The sequence below is a fragment of the Phalaenopsis equestris genome, unplaced genomic scaffold (assembly GCF_001263595.1).
Source record: "Phalaenopsis equestris unplaced genomic scaffold, ASM126359v1 Scaffold000188, whole genome shotgun sequence".
Lineage (NCBI taxonomy): Eukaryota > Viridiplantae > Streptophyta > Magnoliopsida > Asparagales > Orchidaceae > Phalaenopsis > Phalaenopsis equestris.
In genome coordinates, this window is record NW_018164630.1 from 1,032,987 (window position 1) to 1,047,368 (window position 14,382).

The 14,382-nt window shown below is 34.1% G+C and overlaps 1 protein-coding gene across 3 annotated transcripts in view; it reads right to left on the minus strand.

Annotated features, from left to right (window-relative positions):
• Nucleotides 1-7,380: 7,380 nt before the first annotated feature.
• The window catches only part of LOC110022407 (protein PHOTOPERIOD-INDEPENDENT EARLY FLOWERING 1), a 95,350-nt gene continuing 88,348 nt past the window's right edge, over nucleotides 7,381-14,382 (minus strand). For all 3 annotated transcript variants that reach the window (XM_020721330.1, XM_020721329.1, XM_020721331.1), the window contains 2 exons: nucleotides 12,346-12,833; nucleotides 7,381-8,327 (listed from right to left, as the gene is read on the minus strand). In XM_020721330.1, the coding sequence (XP_020576989.1) occupies nucleotides 7,916-8,327; nucleotides 12,346-12,833 (900 nt within the window). In that variant the 3' untranslated portion in view covers nucleotides 7,381-7,915. The remainder of the gene's footprint in view (nucleotides 8,328-12,345; nucleotides 12,834-14,382) is intronic.

Sequence of the window (14,382 nt, forward strand, 5' to 3'; positions counted from 1 at the left end):
CATCTCTATGCATGTATGTATGCATGTATGTCTGTATGTATGTATGTATATGTTTATATATATCCACGTGTGTGTGAGAGAGACTTATTAGTACGTTGTATCTCGTTATGTATGTGCATTAACTAAGAGAAACCTATGTAAAGAAGATGATGTATGTATTCTCGAGGCATGAACTATACATTCTGGTTTTTGATCAACCTCTGTTAAAGCGAAGGAGATGTTCAAATAGAAAGAGAGGAACAGGGGGGTTCCGTGGGAGTCACGGTGCAAGGTTTCCCTGAAAAGGCTCGGAGAGCATGCCCTCTCTAGTCTCTCCCTCCCTTTTACACATATACAAGGAAATCTTAAAATACAAGTCATGTCGTACATAAATCTACCAACAGTGACTTGATTAAAAGACCACGATGTGTGTAACAAACAACTCATAAATGAGGATATGACAAACATCAATTGACATCAGTCTTAACTTTTGCCTTCTTATATTTATGAGGACCGTCATGAAGACAAGCTAGACTAGTGAATCTGATTGATCATTTTTTCAAATAAAATGGTCAGACCAGTTTTGCGAGCTACTTCGACAGGTCAAATCTGTAGCTGGTGCAAGACACACACACACACACACACACACACAATTCAAGTGAAGTGGCTTACTGGTGGCTGATGCCTTTCATTCATGAATGGTTGAGAAATTATGCGAATCAACCACCCACTCTGGCTTCTAACAATAAAAAATTTCTTCCTCTAGTCCCTAACTTCCCTTCAATGTCTTGTATTCTCACTTTACAGGGACAAAAGAATTGATCTGTCATCATAAGCTTTCAGACAAAACACATTGCAAAAGAGGTTCACCGACAAAAAAACCTTCTTCGCTCCTCTAAGCAAGATTAGTGGCATCAAATTGGCTATCAAGTTTGGACGGATGTAGCGAGCACCAACCCAAAAAAATTTGAGAATGTCTTCCAACTCTTCACATAGTGGAAAGTGGATACCCAACTAGAATTGATCATAGTAACAACACATCCCGCACTCATGGATGGTATTTAGTGCTTCATTCTCTTTGGTAGCTGAAGATCAAATGAAATATTGAAGATATAGTCCCTTTGAATGTTTATCAGGATTTCAACATTTATGGCTGATTCAGAAAACATATCTACTACAAGGAACCTAACACTACTATGTTGCATTTTGATGGCCATTTTCTTCTCAAGGAGAAAATTACTGGAGGGAGCTATGCTTTTAAAAGGAAGATTATTAAAAAATAAATGAAGAATAAGCGTAGAAGTTAAATTAGAGGGAACATAGAAGCAATCTATGCGTACAAGAATTTGAACCATCCTTCCTTTATTATACAACCCTAAGGGGAAAAATGAAAGAAATAGTGGGAAGTAAAAATGAGAGTTAGTTCAGATAGTCCAGTATGAAGTACCATTGCAGGATAAAATTATAGCAGTGAAACTAACCGTGCTTATACTATAACACCTATAATAATTAAAATACCATATCCAAAAATTCAAACAAGAAGAGCAACAAGAAATCATAAAGCACATTAGAGAATAGATGAAAGATCAAAGTCATAAGTAAAATCCTTCATAATAGAGCCAAGATCATTATTTTTTACATTACTTAAACCAATCTTGTTGTATTGAAGGAGCTTCTTTAGAACAAATTGCTTGTCGACAAGAAACTAACCAAATTATGAAGACTCCATACATTATTGCAGAAGGAGCATCCTCAACCTAGTCGCTTTAGACTCTCTGCGATTCTCACAAGAGTTTGCGAAATTTGATGCCAACCTATTCTCCACGTCCAAGCTGTGCTCCTTGGCATCTCATGAGCTCCCTTCCAGGTCCATGACAAGGTCTTATAACTCAAATAGCTTAGCTTCTATAAAAATTACTTGTCCTTTAATTGCCGCTAATTTTCCTCTGACCATTATGAGTTTATTATTGGTTCTCCCAAGCTCTTTGTGAGCCAGAATCAACTCCTCTTTCAAGCTATTCCAATACTCATAATGATCAGTATTTTGACAGACCAGAAGGGTAACTGAGAGCTCTGTCATCAATTGCCAATCTCCGAGAGGAATTAGTAGCTCGTCCTCTACTGATGATCTAGAGATTATAATGGGCTCCACCTTAGTGGCTTCTCTATCATTAGCGTAAGTATGTTCGATGGTAAGATTGTCTACATTCTGAGTTTCTACAAACATCAAGTGACCATGATCAAGTATAAAAACTATAAAACCAAGTGTTCCCGTATAAGTGACGTTACCTTTTGGAGCAAGTGCGCCAGTGGAAAAATGAGCTTCAGTATTCAGTTTTTGGAGCTTGCTCAGTCAATCCCTCCACCTCACCACTAGTGAGATCTTTGGCAAGAATTATTGAATAGGTCACACTGGTCAACAAAAAACTCTATAAGAAACCGTCAGCAACTAACATATATCATTAATAATGATAAAGAAGGTGAGGAAGAAAAAGTCCGATGCCTCATTAAATGAGCTAACTTTGGAAGTAAAAATAATTTAAACCCATTCCTATCGTTCATAGAATAAAAAATATGGACATCCACAACATTTTTTTGGGTTGACAAGTATTTTCTCCTTGAGAATATGGTCCAACATATCCATTATTGACTCATTCTTTTTAGCAGCTTTGTTCAGATCGATCTCCCGAGCAAGGATTGGAGTCGAGGAATCCTCCACAAAGCTGATTGAAGGCACTTCTGCCTCAACAAAGTTCAGACCCTCGACCTCCTTGTCTAAAAGGGGAAGTAAAAAAACATAATATCCTCAATAACAATGAAGTTTCAAACTTTTTTCCCTTTCAATATCTTTTTCATCTCATTAGTGCATAAAAACTTCTAGTGATTGCAGTAAGTGTGTTGTCACCCAATACCATATGACCTTGCCAAAGGTAGCTCGACAAGAGAGAGCTTAAGGGCCCGTTTGGGGCAGCTTATTGGGGTGCGGCTGCGTTTTCAAAACGCGACCCATAAATCTTTATATGGCTTCGACGCAGGTAAAGCCCCGTGTCCCGCACTAACGTCCCGCGTTGCCCTAGGAATTCCGGAGGTACCCCTGACCTCCCTCTCCTTCTCCCTCGTTGGATTTCTTTCTGGTTCATCACCCTAGAGGAGATCAAACCATCTTCCTTTCAATTTTCTTTCCTGATCGTAAGGTATCATTTCGATTTCCCTAGCTACGATTCTTGGAAAGTTTCCTTTTCTCTGATGATTTTTCTGGGAAGTGTAGATGCAAGCAATAATTTTTTTTTTAATTTTTTCTTTATTTTTTCTATGATATATGAGCATATTATTGGTTTTTGGGTATAACCCAGTTGAGATATGAGGCATGAGTTGCGATCCTTGGAAATGTTTCATTTTCTCTGGTCCGATGTTTCTGCATCTTCATTTTTGCCTAGATTGATGAAATTGTTTTCATTAGTTTGCATGGGAATGTTTTCATTATGGAGGTCCAAGCAAGAAATTTGCTTTATCATTCTTCGAACATTAAACAGGGGAAGAAAGTTTCTCACTGTAAGAAACTTATGAGATTCTCAGTAGTATACTGGTGAATGGATAAGCTTGAGGGGAAGTCTAGCCCATGACAGCAAAAATGATTTGGCTACAAATTAAAGTTTATCAAAGCACTTCCCTATAGTTTTATAATTTTTGGAATATATGTTAGTTGGGTTTTCCCACTGATACGGATGAGGTTCTGTTGCTCTCTGATAAACTTTGAACTTTATCATTTTGTGCATAATGTTAATAAGAGGATTCTTTCTTCACACAACTATTTCATCTCTTTTGGCCGTCAATGGGCAAAAAAATTCATTTGATAAGTTGTGGAGGGCAGCTATAGCAGTTTCCTTTTTAGCATATTGTTAATAAGAGGATTCTTTTTTCACACAACTATTTCCTCTCTTTTGGCCGTCAATGGGCAAAAAATTTCATTTGATAAGTTGTGGAGGGCAGCTATAACAATTTCCTTTTTAGCATATTGATAATAGTATTGGTTGTGGCGTTGCAAATGACAATGACAGTGGAAATGACAATAGTAAAGATAGTGGCAATGGGAAAGGAAATGCAGGCTATCTGATGGTTATGAATATGTCTAACTGCATTTCTAAACATATTCATGTCTAAATGCATTTCTAAACATATTAATCAATTTGATTTGCTAAAATTTGGAACATTGTGCTTAGTTGTAGTTTCTGTGATGGAATTTGGTGCAGTTTTTGTGATGGAATTTGCCTCGATTTTAAGCAAATTGGCAAAGCTATTAGCTGCAGTTACTGTTTAACTGCAGTTTCTGTGATTGAATTCGCAGGACTTTCTGTGATGCAAACTGTAGCAATTTCTGTATTAGCTGCAGTTTGATTAGTTGTTCCTTTTGATTAACAACAGTTTGACTTGCTGCAGTTTGATTAGCTTTCCCGTTGCAACAACTTGTAACTTGACACATCCATGGCATGTAATGACTTGTATTTGCTGCAGCAATTCATTTATATTTAATAACTCCAGTTTGATTGCTTGCACTTTCTGTTTTTAGTTCCTGTTATAGTGCTATGTAACCTTACACAAATGCTTAATAAAACATCCGTGGCTTTATTTTTTATATACTCATGAGAGTGTGAGAACTGTATGTCATCTTTTGGAATTGATCTGTGATGATTTTATGCTTCTGCACTATATGCTTCTGTATTATATGTTTCTGTTATCATTTTAGTTTTGTTTCAAACAATTTTATCATTATATGTTTTCGTTATCATTTTAGTTTTGTTTCAAACAATTTTATCAGACAGGGGTAAGAAGGTCATTTATAAAGCAATAACTATCAATAAACTATTTTGAATAAGCTGCCTCAAATAGCAAGTCAGCTTATTCTGATAATCTGCAGATTATCAGACTATCAGAATAAGCTGCTTATCAGCAGATTATAAATATCAACAGTTGCCCTAAATAGACTCTAAGTTGTTTTTCCCATCTAAAAATGCAATGACCCTTAGAAGAGAGTTTGTTCGCGTTTACTTAGATGCCCCGCGACTACTCCTTGCAAATATAGCTAAAACATCCCCAGAGGAAAGAAAGATGCAGTAAGTCCTCATGACTACTGCTTAAAGTTGTAGCGAATACATATTCATGATGGTGGAAAGCACCATTTTGGTTAAATATAATTTAGTCCCTTATCGATGTCTAGCCGAGCGGAGTATTTGCTATGATCTCAATGTTTGTCTAATAAAACATATAAATGGTAAATCTTTTTTCATTCTCTTATTCTTATTGTGGTATCATGTTGAAGAACTATGATAATCGAGGAACAAAGTTTACATCCTAAAATGGCTTTCATAAGTTACCAAGGAAGCCTAATGTAAATGGGCCTTCTAGGCCTATCGGATTTGGCCTTCTCAAGCCTCCTTTTTGGAAGATAAGCAACATCATGCACCTAGAACCATTAGTATTTGTCAAACACGTCCATCAAAGTGATTCCTACAATGACTTCTCATAAAGACCTGACGAGCTCCTCCGTTACCTCTTCCATACTTATCGAGCTCTATCCACCCAACTTGTCTATTCTTCTTGAGCTCCTCAATTGAGCTCACCTATATTTGTCAAGCTTCATCGTAAAGTTCATTTCTTCGTCCCTTCAAGGTTAGCTAAGCAACAAAAACAAGGGAACTCAAACCCATCAGTGTCTTTACCCATTTATGAGTAACTTGACACCCACAACAATATCTTTTTAGCAATAAATCTCACATGTGCCCTGCTCTGTATGATCTATATCATTTATTTATTTCACTCTTTTTGTTAGTTATATGAGGGTAAGGACACCCTAAGGGTATATAAATAGATAAGAGGACGAAACTGAGTCCTCTCTTCATCTCCTCTATTCATCTCACAATATTTCATATAAACTGTATGGATTCACAAAACATACAAGAACCGATGCCCTAAAAAATTTCAACAAGATAATTACTAATGATAAATCTTACTTTCAGCTCATCAAGTCCCCTTATTTTTTAGATTACATTCTTTGTTGGCCCATATTTCTTTTTTTTTTATCCTTAAAAACATACTTGGTTTTTTATAAATGAAAATAACAAGTGTTGCTTTCAAATTTTCACCAATTTTTTTTATATAATTTAAAATTGAGCAAACTTAATTATAAATAGACATGTAAACACAAATTCTTTATTGGAAGCATAAACTTTTAGGATTTTGGTTGAGCAAATTCATATTGCACTCTTTAAAATTAACTTAAGAATTCGACCGATTTGATCGAATTTGAATTACACGATTCATGTAAACTAACTTAGTTCCTGTAAACTACCTTAGCAAGCCTAATCGCCCTTGTCCCTCACTGCCGGCCACCGCCACCGTCCTCGAAAAAATTAGTTCAAAATTCAAATCAAATGCTAAATACTAACTTCGCCAATTAAAATCTTTGCAATAAATCTTCCCCCAACAAAACAGCCCCATCACTCATGCTGACGACAGTCCAACAACTACAGAATTATTTACTCATATTTTAAGATCATTAACTTGAAAAGCTTCCATAACTAATCCATTAGTGCGACTCAAAGTCAGCACTTTCCTAAAGCCATCATTAGGAACAAAATTATCCAACATGCCACTTCCGAAAAACAAAAGTGGAGGGGTACATTTACATAAATACCACACAATTCTTATGTATTTACATATCCAACACCTATATATTCATACAACAACAACAACAACAACAAAGCCTTAATCCCAATTCGTGAGGTCAGCTACATGAATCCTTTTTCTCCATTGCGTCCTATTTAGTGTCATATTTTCATTTAGTTCTAGTAAATTAAGATCATTTTTAATACAATAAGCCCAAGTCTTCCTAGGTCTACCTCTGCCTTTCTTAACACTAGTCGAATTTAAAACATCTACTCTCCTAATCAGATCATCTAATGGTCGACGTTTAATATGATCAAACCATCTAAGACGACATTATCTACTTTTGTCTGTCACAGAAGCTACACCAACCCTATCACGAATATATTCATTCCACATTTTGTCTCTAAGTGTAAAGCCACTCAACACCTAAATATTCATATTTACACTAAAATCTTTAACATCATATAAAAAATACCACCATCACTGTCTCTTTGAAAGTGAAGTACACCGTTTCATGGATAAGTTAAAGACACCAAGGCGTTATTAAGTGTAAATATCAAACTGAGGTGTTAAATATGTAAAATACATAAAAATTGTGTGGTATGTATGTAAATTTCCAAATATAAATATATATATATAAGATCAAAATCAATGCCTACAGCCTCTACAAAAAAAATAAATAAATGCAATTGGAGTCCTAAATAACTTTAAAGAGACAAGTCAATAAAATGCTTGGGCTTGGGACAACATGTATGTATATTAAGTAAAAGCAGAAACGATTGATTCAATAAAAATAACATGGAAGTGTAACAGGTTAGCTTCTCACCGCTACAATATTATGGATTCATTCCTTTTTTTTAATGTTTTTCCATTATAGGCTCCAGGAGCAGCTGAAATTTTCCCACAGCTATACCTGCCCAGCTAAAGAGAAAAAATTATCACGAGAAAAGGCTAACTATAGTTAAAAATTACAAGCTTGTTAACTACAGTTAAAAATTACAAGCTTTTCCCCTACGTATTTACGAGAGAGAGTAAATTCATTGAACTAAACCTTGAGAGATCATTCTCCACCATTCTCTGTATAAATAAACAGCTACATTCGAGTCGGCTCAACTTAATGATCACCTTCATACCGCCCGAATGCCGCACGATGCAAATTGGTGTTGGATCCATTCCTTAAAAATGATGAACTAAAGAAAAAAATGAACTAGACGGAATCAATTGATGAACCCAAGCACTCAGACAAAACTGAACCCACAGAAAGTTTTAAGCCTCATCCAATATCACCAATATGTAGTTGCAAATCCAGATCTTCCAAATCCTCGAGTAATTCTGGGTCATACTCGTGAGGTACAGGATCTACAAGGTGTGTATCTTCTAGTAATTCTGGATCATACTCATGAGGGCCAAAAATGTCGTTATCTTCATGTGAAACACTGAGTGCCAAATGGTTGAACTCTATGATCGGTCTGGTTGATGGCATGATGGCTTTCGCAAGCAAACCAGATTCTTCCATAGTCCTCGGAACCTTAGATTTTGGCGGTCTTGCTGGATCAGAAATGGCTTTATGTTTGCCTAGATGCTGAGACTTTGAGCCTGATCTGGATCTGCGAGCATCACAAAAAGGGAAAGAAAGTGTTGCCCAACGTGGGGATTCACCCTCCAAGCAAGTTTGTGAAGCCAACCTGTAAGTGACGTAAAGGACATAAAGAACCGGTGAAATTAATATCAACATAAATTTTGGGGCACAGCAGAGGATGGAACTATATTTTACGAAATGTGTGTAAAAATAAGAAAGGCTTTGATCCAATAAGTAGGTGGAAATTATTCATCTGATCACTTTGGATCATGGGAAACCAAAATAAAAAAATCCGATAATACGAAAAGTTTATAGAAACAAAAACACAAAACACAAATATTCTAGCAATTCAGCAAGTACAGTAAAAATTGAACGGGTTTTAAATAAATGCCTAGAAAGCTATTTCTGAAATATAATTTCAAAATTAAATGCATGATTTTTATTAAAAAAATAAAATAGAAAGTGCATGCGCCGGACATATATAAAGTTTTGTCATGTCAGATTACTGAGGTTGTTGATTAACAAGGATTTTGAACCAGTAAGATTAGCAATCAAACAACTATGAAATTTAAGCTTCTCCACCATGTTTCAATGGCGGAGATGAAGATCAATAATCTCCATTTCTGATTTCGAAACTGAATTTCATAAAAGGGAAAAGCTAGGTAAAGTGACATTTTACAATAAATCAGATTAGAGCCGCACAATCCTTGTATATAAACCAAGGATACATGAAAGATTCAATCATACAACATATGAAAGAAAAATTAAACAACAAATCTGACTTTGCAAAAAAATCTAAGATAAAAAAAGGGAATGACGTGAAATAATAAACTTCTTGGATACATTGTTAAATGCTGCCAGATATGAAACATGTAAAGTGGAATAATTTTTTTTGCAACTAAAAACAGCATACCATTGTTGAAACTTCAACTAAACCGAAAACCTTAGACTACAATGCAAACAAAAGTTTTGAGAAATATGTAAGAAAAAAAGAAAAAAAAAGTAAATATATGGTAAATTCTATTCAAAATTACTGAAACTGAACAAAAAGAGACGAGAACAAAGCTTTTAATGCTTCAAACCTAAGAACAAAGCTTTTAATGTTTTATTTTGCATAAAATATATCATAAAACAACTAAAATTATGCAAATCAAGAATGACAACCTAAGAATATCATGATTCCACACCAAACGACAGTAAGATCTAAATACAATCTGGAGAAAACTACAAATGCCTAAGATCTCCACCAAACTATAGGAGGATCACACAAACAGCACGAGGAAACAATCAAACCTACAAAAGATGCGAAGATTCCACCTCAATTTCAAGAAGGATAATGGAATTGAAATAACTGATTTTTTTAGTCAACAGGCAAAACCTTAAGTCATCTTTTCCATGAGATTGTTGTAGCTAAGCGTCCAGATTAAAAGATCAGGTGCCTTCATCTTGAAAGTAATATATATAGGTTGTGAATAAAAAGAACCATCAGCATAAATTTCAGAAGAGGGAAAAAAAGGAATAAACGGCAGAAAACATCACCTAAGCATAACTAGCATCAATTTTTTTTTTTCCGAAGTAACAGATTATAATTTTTAAGATTAGAAATATCTAGGAAAGCAAGTCATATAAGAAATAATTAAGAATTGTAGCCATATAGAAATCCAAGAATTTGTAGGCAACAATTTTTCATTTACAATAATCAACAAACAACTTCTTTCAATCTACAGCAATCCAGCCAGTATGTAAACAGCTTTCTCCGTAATTAATTCTAGATTCTACACTTAAAGACTGATTTTAACATGTGTTCTTTCACAGATAGTTGTTTCTTCCCTTGCTTCACCTATTTATGCATAATTTTTATCATGTATTTAACTAAAAATATAATAAAATTCAGTCATAAATTTCTTAAATTTACTCTTCAAATTTTAATTTTTTACATGGTATTAGATATTTTAAAGTTACTCCCTAACATGGAGCCCTTCCTCTAACTAACAGATAATATTGAAAACTAGTTTTTATCTAACGGATAACATGTGAAGGATCTTTCTACAAAGAAGACAATGAGACCTGCCAAGAAGAAGACAGTGGCTGGAAAGCGAATAAATCTAATGCTGAAAAAAAAAAAGTAAATTCCGAATCCAAAACATGAAAAATTCATGATAAAATAGTACACTATAAAAATTCCAAAGGGAGCCAAAAACACAAACGATTGCAACAACACACTCTTCAACTATTTGGATGGTAAATTAAAAAGTAAAAACAACCGACTATTCTCTCAATAGAAAGTTAATCCGAAACATCATCAAAATAAGCTCTGTTACTCACTGATGCCCGCATCTAAAAAAAAGAAAGAAACTACTAGAATGATGCATGAGACGATCTATAATTAAAATATTGCTAAAGCTAAATGTTTTTATCAATAATCAATGCTCTTTTCACTTGTGTTTTCTTAATTAAGGAGAAATCTTGTGGGATAACTTTTTTAACATCTAAACACCATGATCCATATTCAATATCAATTTAAAATTCAAATCCTAAGAACTGACAATGCTAAATAACACTTTGAATTTAGTCTTAGGAATTCATCTCATACATCAACAAATTATCCACCAAAATTCATGAGTCGGTAAACCTCAACAAAATGGGATTGTTCAAAGTAAAAATAAATACCACTTAGAGATGGCTAAATCTCAATCAATCCCCACAAAATATTCTTCAATGTCTCTAAGAAGTCATTTTAATAGCTAAATATCTCATTAATAGAACACCCTCAAGAGTACTTAAATTTCAAACCCCTGTTCAAATTCCTTGCTCTTTTAATTTCCATAACAAACATTATTATTTTCTTCCACCAAACATCTTTTAGTCTACAATCATTATTCACATTTATTTTCAGCACCAAAGCAAATTAGACTAAATCCTTCGAGGCTATCTTTATAAGATACTAAAAAAATAAAAATTGATACAAATGTTGGTCTTCGATCACTAGAAAAATTTTTAAGTCAGTCAATGGAACCTTCCTTGAACACCATTCTTATTGCTTCAACAAAGCCAAAATTCATGAGAAAAAAATTCAATAATAAGCAGGGTTGGAACTTTTTTGATCATCCACCATACTACCTTACCAAGCCCGTGAACAATAGACATTTCTCAATGCTTCTCGTTCAACCTATCAAAGCCTTACTAAAACTACAAATTCCCTTGCCACCTTATCATACATCCAACATATCAAAGCACTACTAAAACTACAAATACCCTCATCACATTGTCAGTACATCTAACATAATAAAGCCTCATCAAAGCCATAAATTCCTTCATCACTTTGTGCACGTATAACGGGGAAAAAAAACAGAAAGAAGAGCTATCAATATATATCTCCAATGCACCAAATAATCCGAAGATAATTCACGGACCAATACAGTACAAATTGATTAAAAAAATCCACATATAATGATATTGATCCATCAATTTATTAGGCATATGATGCTTTCCACGGGATTTCATGCCTCTTTATCACTTCTCTTGATAAAATATAAATTCCTAAAAAAATAGTCATAAAACTTTCAAAATCCCTAGTGCAAGAAAGTTGTCATGGAAGAAATCTAGGCTATTGAAAATGATGGTATATAGGAAATTTGAAAAATTTCATTAAGAAAACAATTAGGTGGATGATATTTTCAATCAAATATAAAATAAATGAGAGTGCGATAAATTTAAGGATTTAATTTTCACAAAAAGATACACCAAACATATGACATTTACTATCAACAAACTCTCTTTAAAATTGCCAAACTCAACACAAATTGAATCATGATCACTTTGGCAGCAAATTTGATATGTGGTCTTAAAGAATAGATTTGAAACTGAATATAAGAAAAAAAAAACACATATACATTATAACAGGACTAAAGTCATAGTGATTGAATAACATTTCATCTTAAATATATAAATAAATAAATAAAATAAATAAAAAAGCTATCTATCTATCACAGATTCACAGTTTATCTCCTGTTTAACTGTGGTTCGTGAATTCTGCAGTTAAGGCACAGCTTCAATGATGACAAAATCCATTTCTCATGGTTGGCAACCAAATCTGAAGCTCAATTAAATTAGAATGTGCTTACCTGAATCTGTTCTCAGTAATTTTCGAAATAGGTTTGATCAAGTTAGTCCCATTAGGTTCAGCACACTGCTTTTGTTCAAACACGTGTATTGAAACATTAATTGATGATGGAATCATAACTTCAGAACATGCTTTCTTTGCAGATGATAAGTCCAATGTTAACTCTAACTTGTCAAGCAAAATAGGAGCCTCTTGCATGGGTAAAACTTCCACTTGTTCATGATGTCTCACATTGACATCATTGAGTGCAGCCATTACCAGCTTCTTAGAATGTCTTAGGTTTGCCAGATCCATGCCGGGCTTCTTAATTGGAGAATAAGTGGAAAGCTTTAAGTGATAACCGGTTCGAGAAGATAACATAGTCTGACTTCGCTCGTGGCGGCATGTTTCCCTCCATACTGAAGATAGTATGGCAACAAAATGTTTCTGAAGAATTAATTCATTGTCCGGAAGGTCACTAGTAACATTAAGCAGGGAATGAACATGCTCCTGCAAAAATTTCTGATTAACGTAGAAGTAGGCAAACAATAACTTTAAGTTACTGACAATAGTAAAACAACATCAGTAGAAGAACCTAAAGAGCTAAGCATCCTGCAAACAGAGCACATATATCAAAGCAACGAATAAGACAGCATCAAACAAGCCAATACAAACTGATAAGTTGAACTAATATTTAAGTCCAAGCTCTACAAGAAATTGGTCACTAAATTGCTAGTTATGGCACAGACATCAAAAGTTTCATATGAATACTATACTTTGTCAAATGCAGCCCATACGGACATTTATAATCAAATTCTAAAAAGTTTTGAGGCTTCCCATGTTTTATAGATAGACCATCAGAAAATCGACATTGTTTAATGCCAAAAAAATATCCCTCTCCATTTTAAGCAGAGCCCTTAGGTCACAAAATGTTTGCACCTAGGGTTGGAAAGATGGGTGGAATTTATCTTAAAAGAAGGCAGGGGTATGTCACCTGATACAAAGAAACCGCCTATGAAAAGTTTAAGGAAGATACACCAATATGGAGTTATAGATTGTGAATTTTAAAAGAAAACAATATTAAAATACTACAATGACCCATATGTCTATCTAATATCCTAGAAGGATACCATGGAAAATTTTAGAACTGTCAATCCAATGGAATTCAGGTTTTTTGGAACAATAAAAACCACAATGACAACCATTATGAGAATAATGCCAATCCAATGGAACTTGAAGACAGATATTTACCAATAAATAGGAAAAAAAAAACAAATGTATTTGTCATTTCTCCTTACAAAGACTCTCAATGAAAAATAAAATCACATTCTAGGTAAAATTATCAACCAAATATCTATAGAATTTTTATTCTTTGATCCAAAAAATAAAACTCAACTTGTCTACCAACAAAAAGGTTCATGAAAAGTTCTAGTTTGTGAATTTTGACGAAGAGATATGTAATAATTTTTGAAAATTTTTCCATTAAAAAAAAAAAAAAATATGTTGAATGAACATCATCATTAATCTTACCTCAACAATTTGAGGTCAACATCATGCATCCTTATTTTTGTTTGTTCCTATCAATTGTTGTTTTGGGTGCTTAATCTATACATTTCACAAATCATTTTGAAAAACTTTATCAACATAGTACTAGATCAATCTTTTTTACTTCCTAATACTTTGAAACTAATTTTAACTTCTCATTTAGTGAGCACAATTTCTAAACTTCATCATACAACCAAATCGCCTCAATCCATTTTCGACATAGGTCTAACACTAAGCTCATTCAAAAAATTATCAGAAGTGTTCCTTTTCAGTTAGATAGTTCACCTTCCTCTACACCTTACTAGAGCTAAAACCAACTCACCCGTGTTCATGTCCAGCCTAACTCTTTTCATTGCCATTGATCAACCTGAAAAATACAACTAGCACAATGCAATTTGCATCTGGGTGCTAATCCATCAAATCGTCCCTACACCAACAAAATGGAATCTCCTATGAATCTTTGTTGTTCATCCCTCCCCACCCAACCTAATTAGATCGATAATTTTAACTTTAT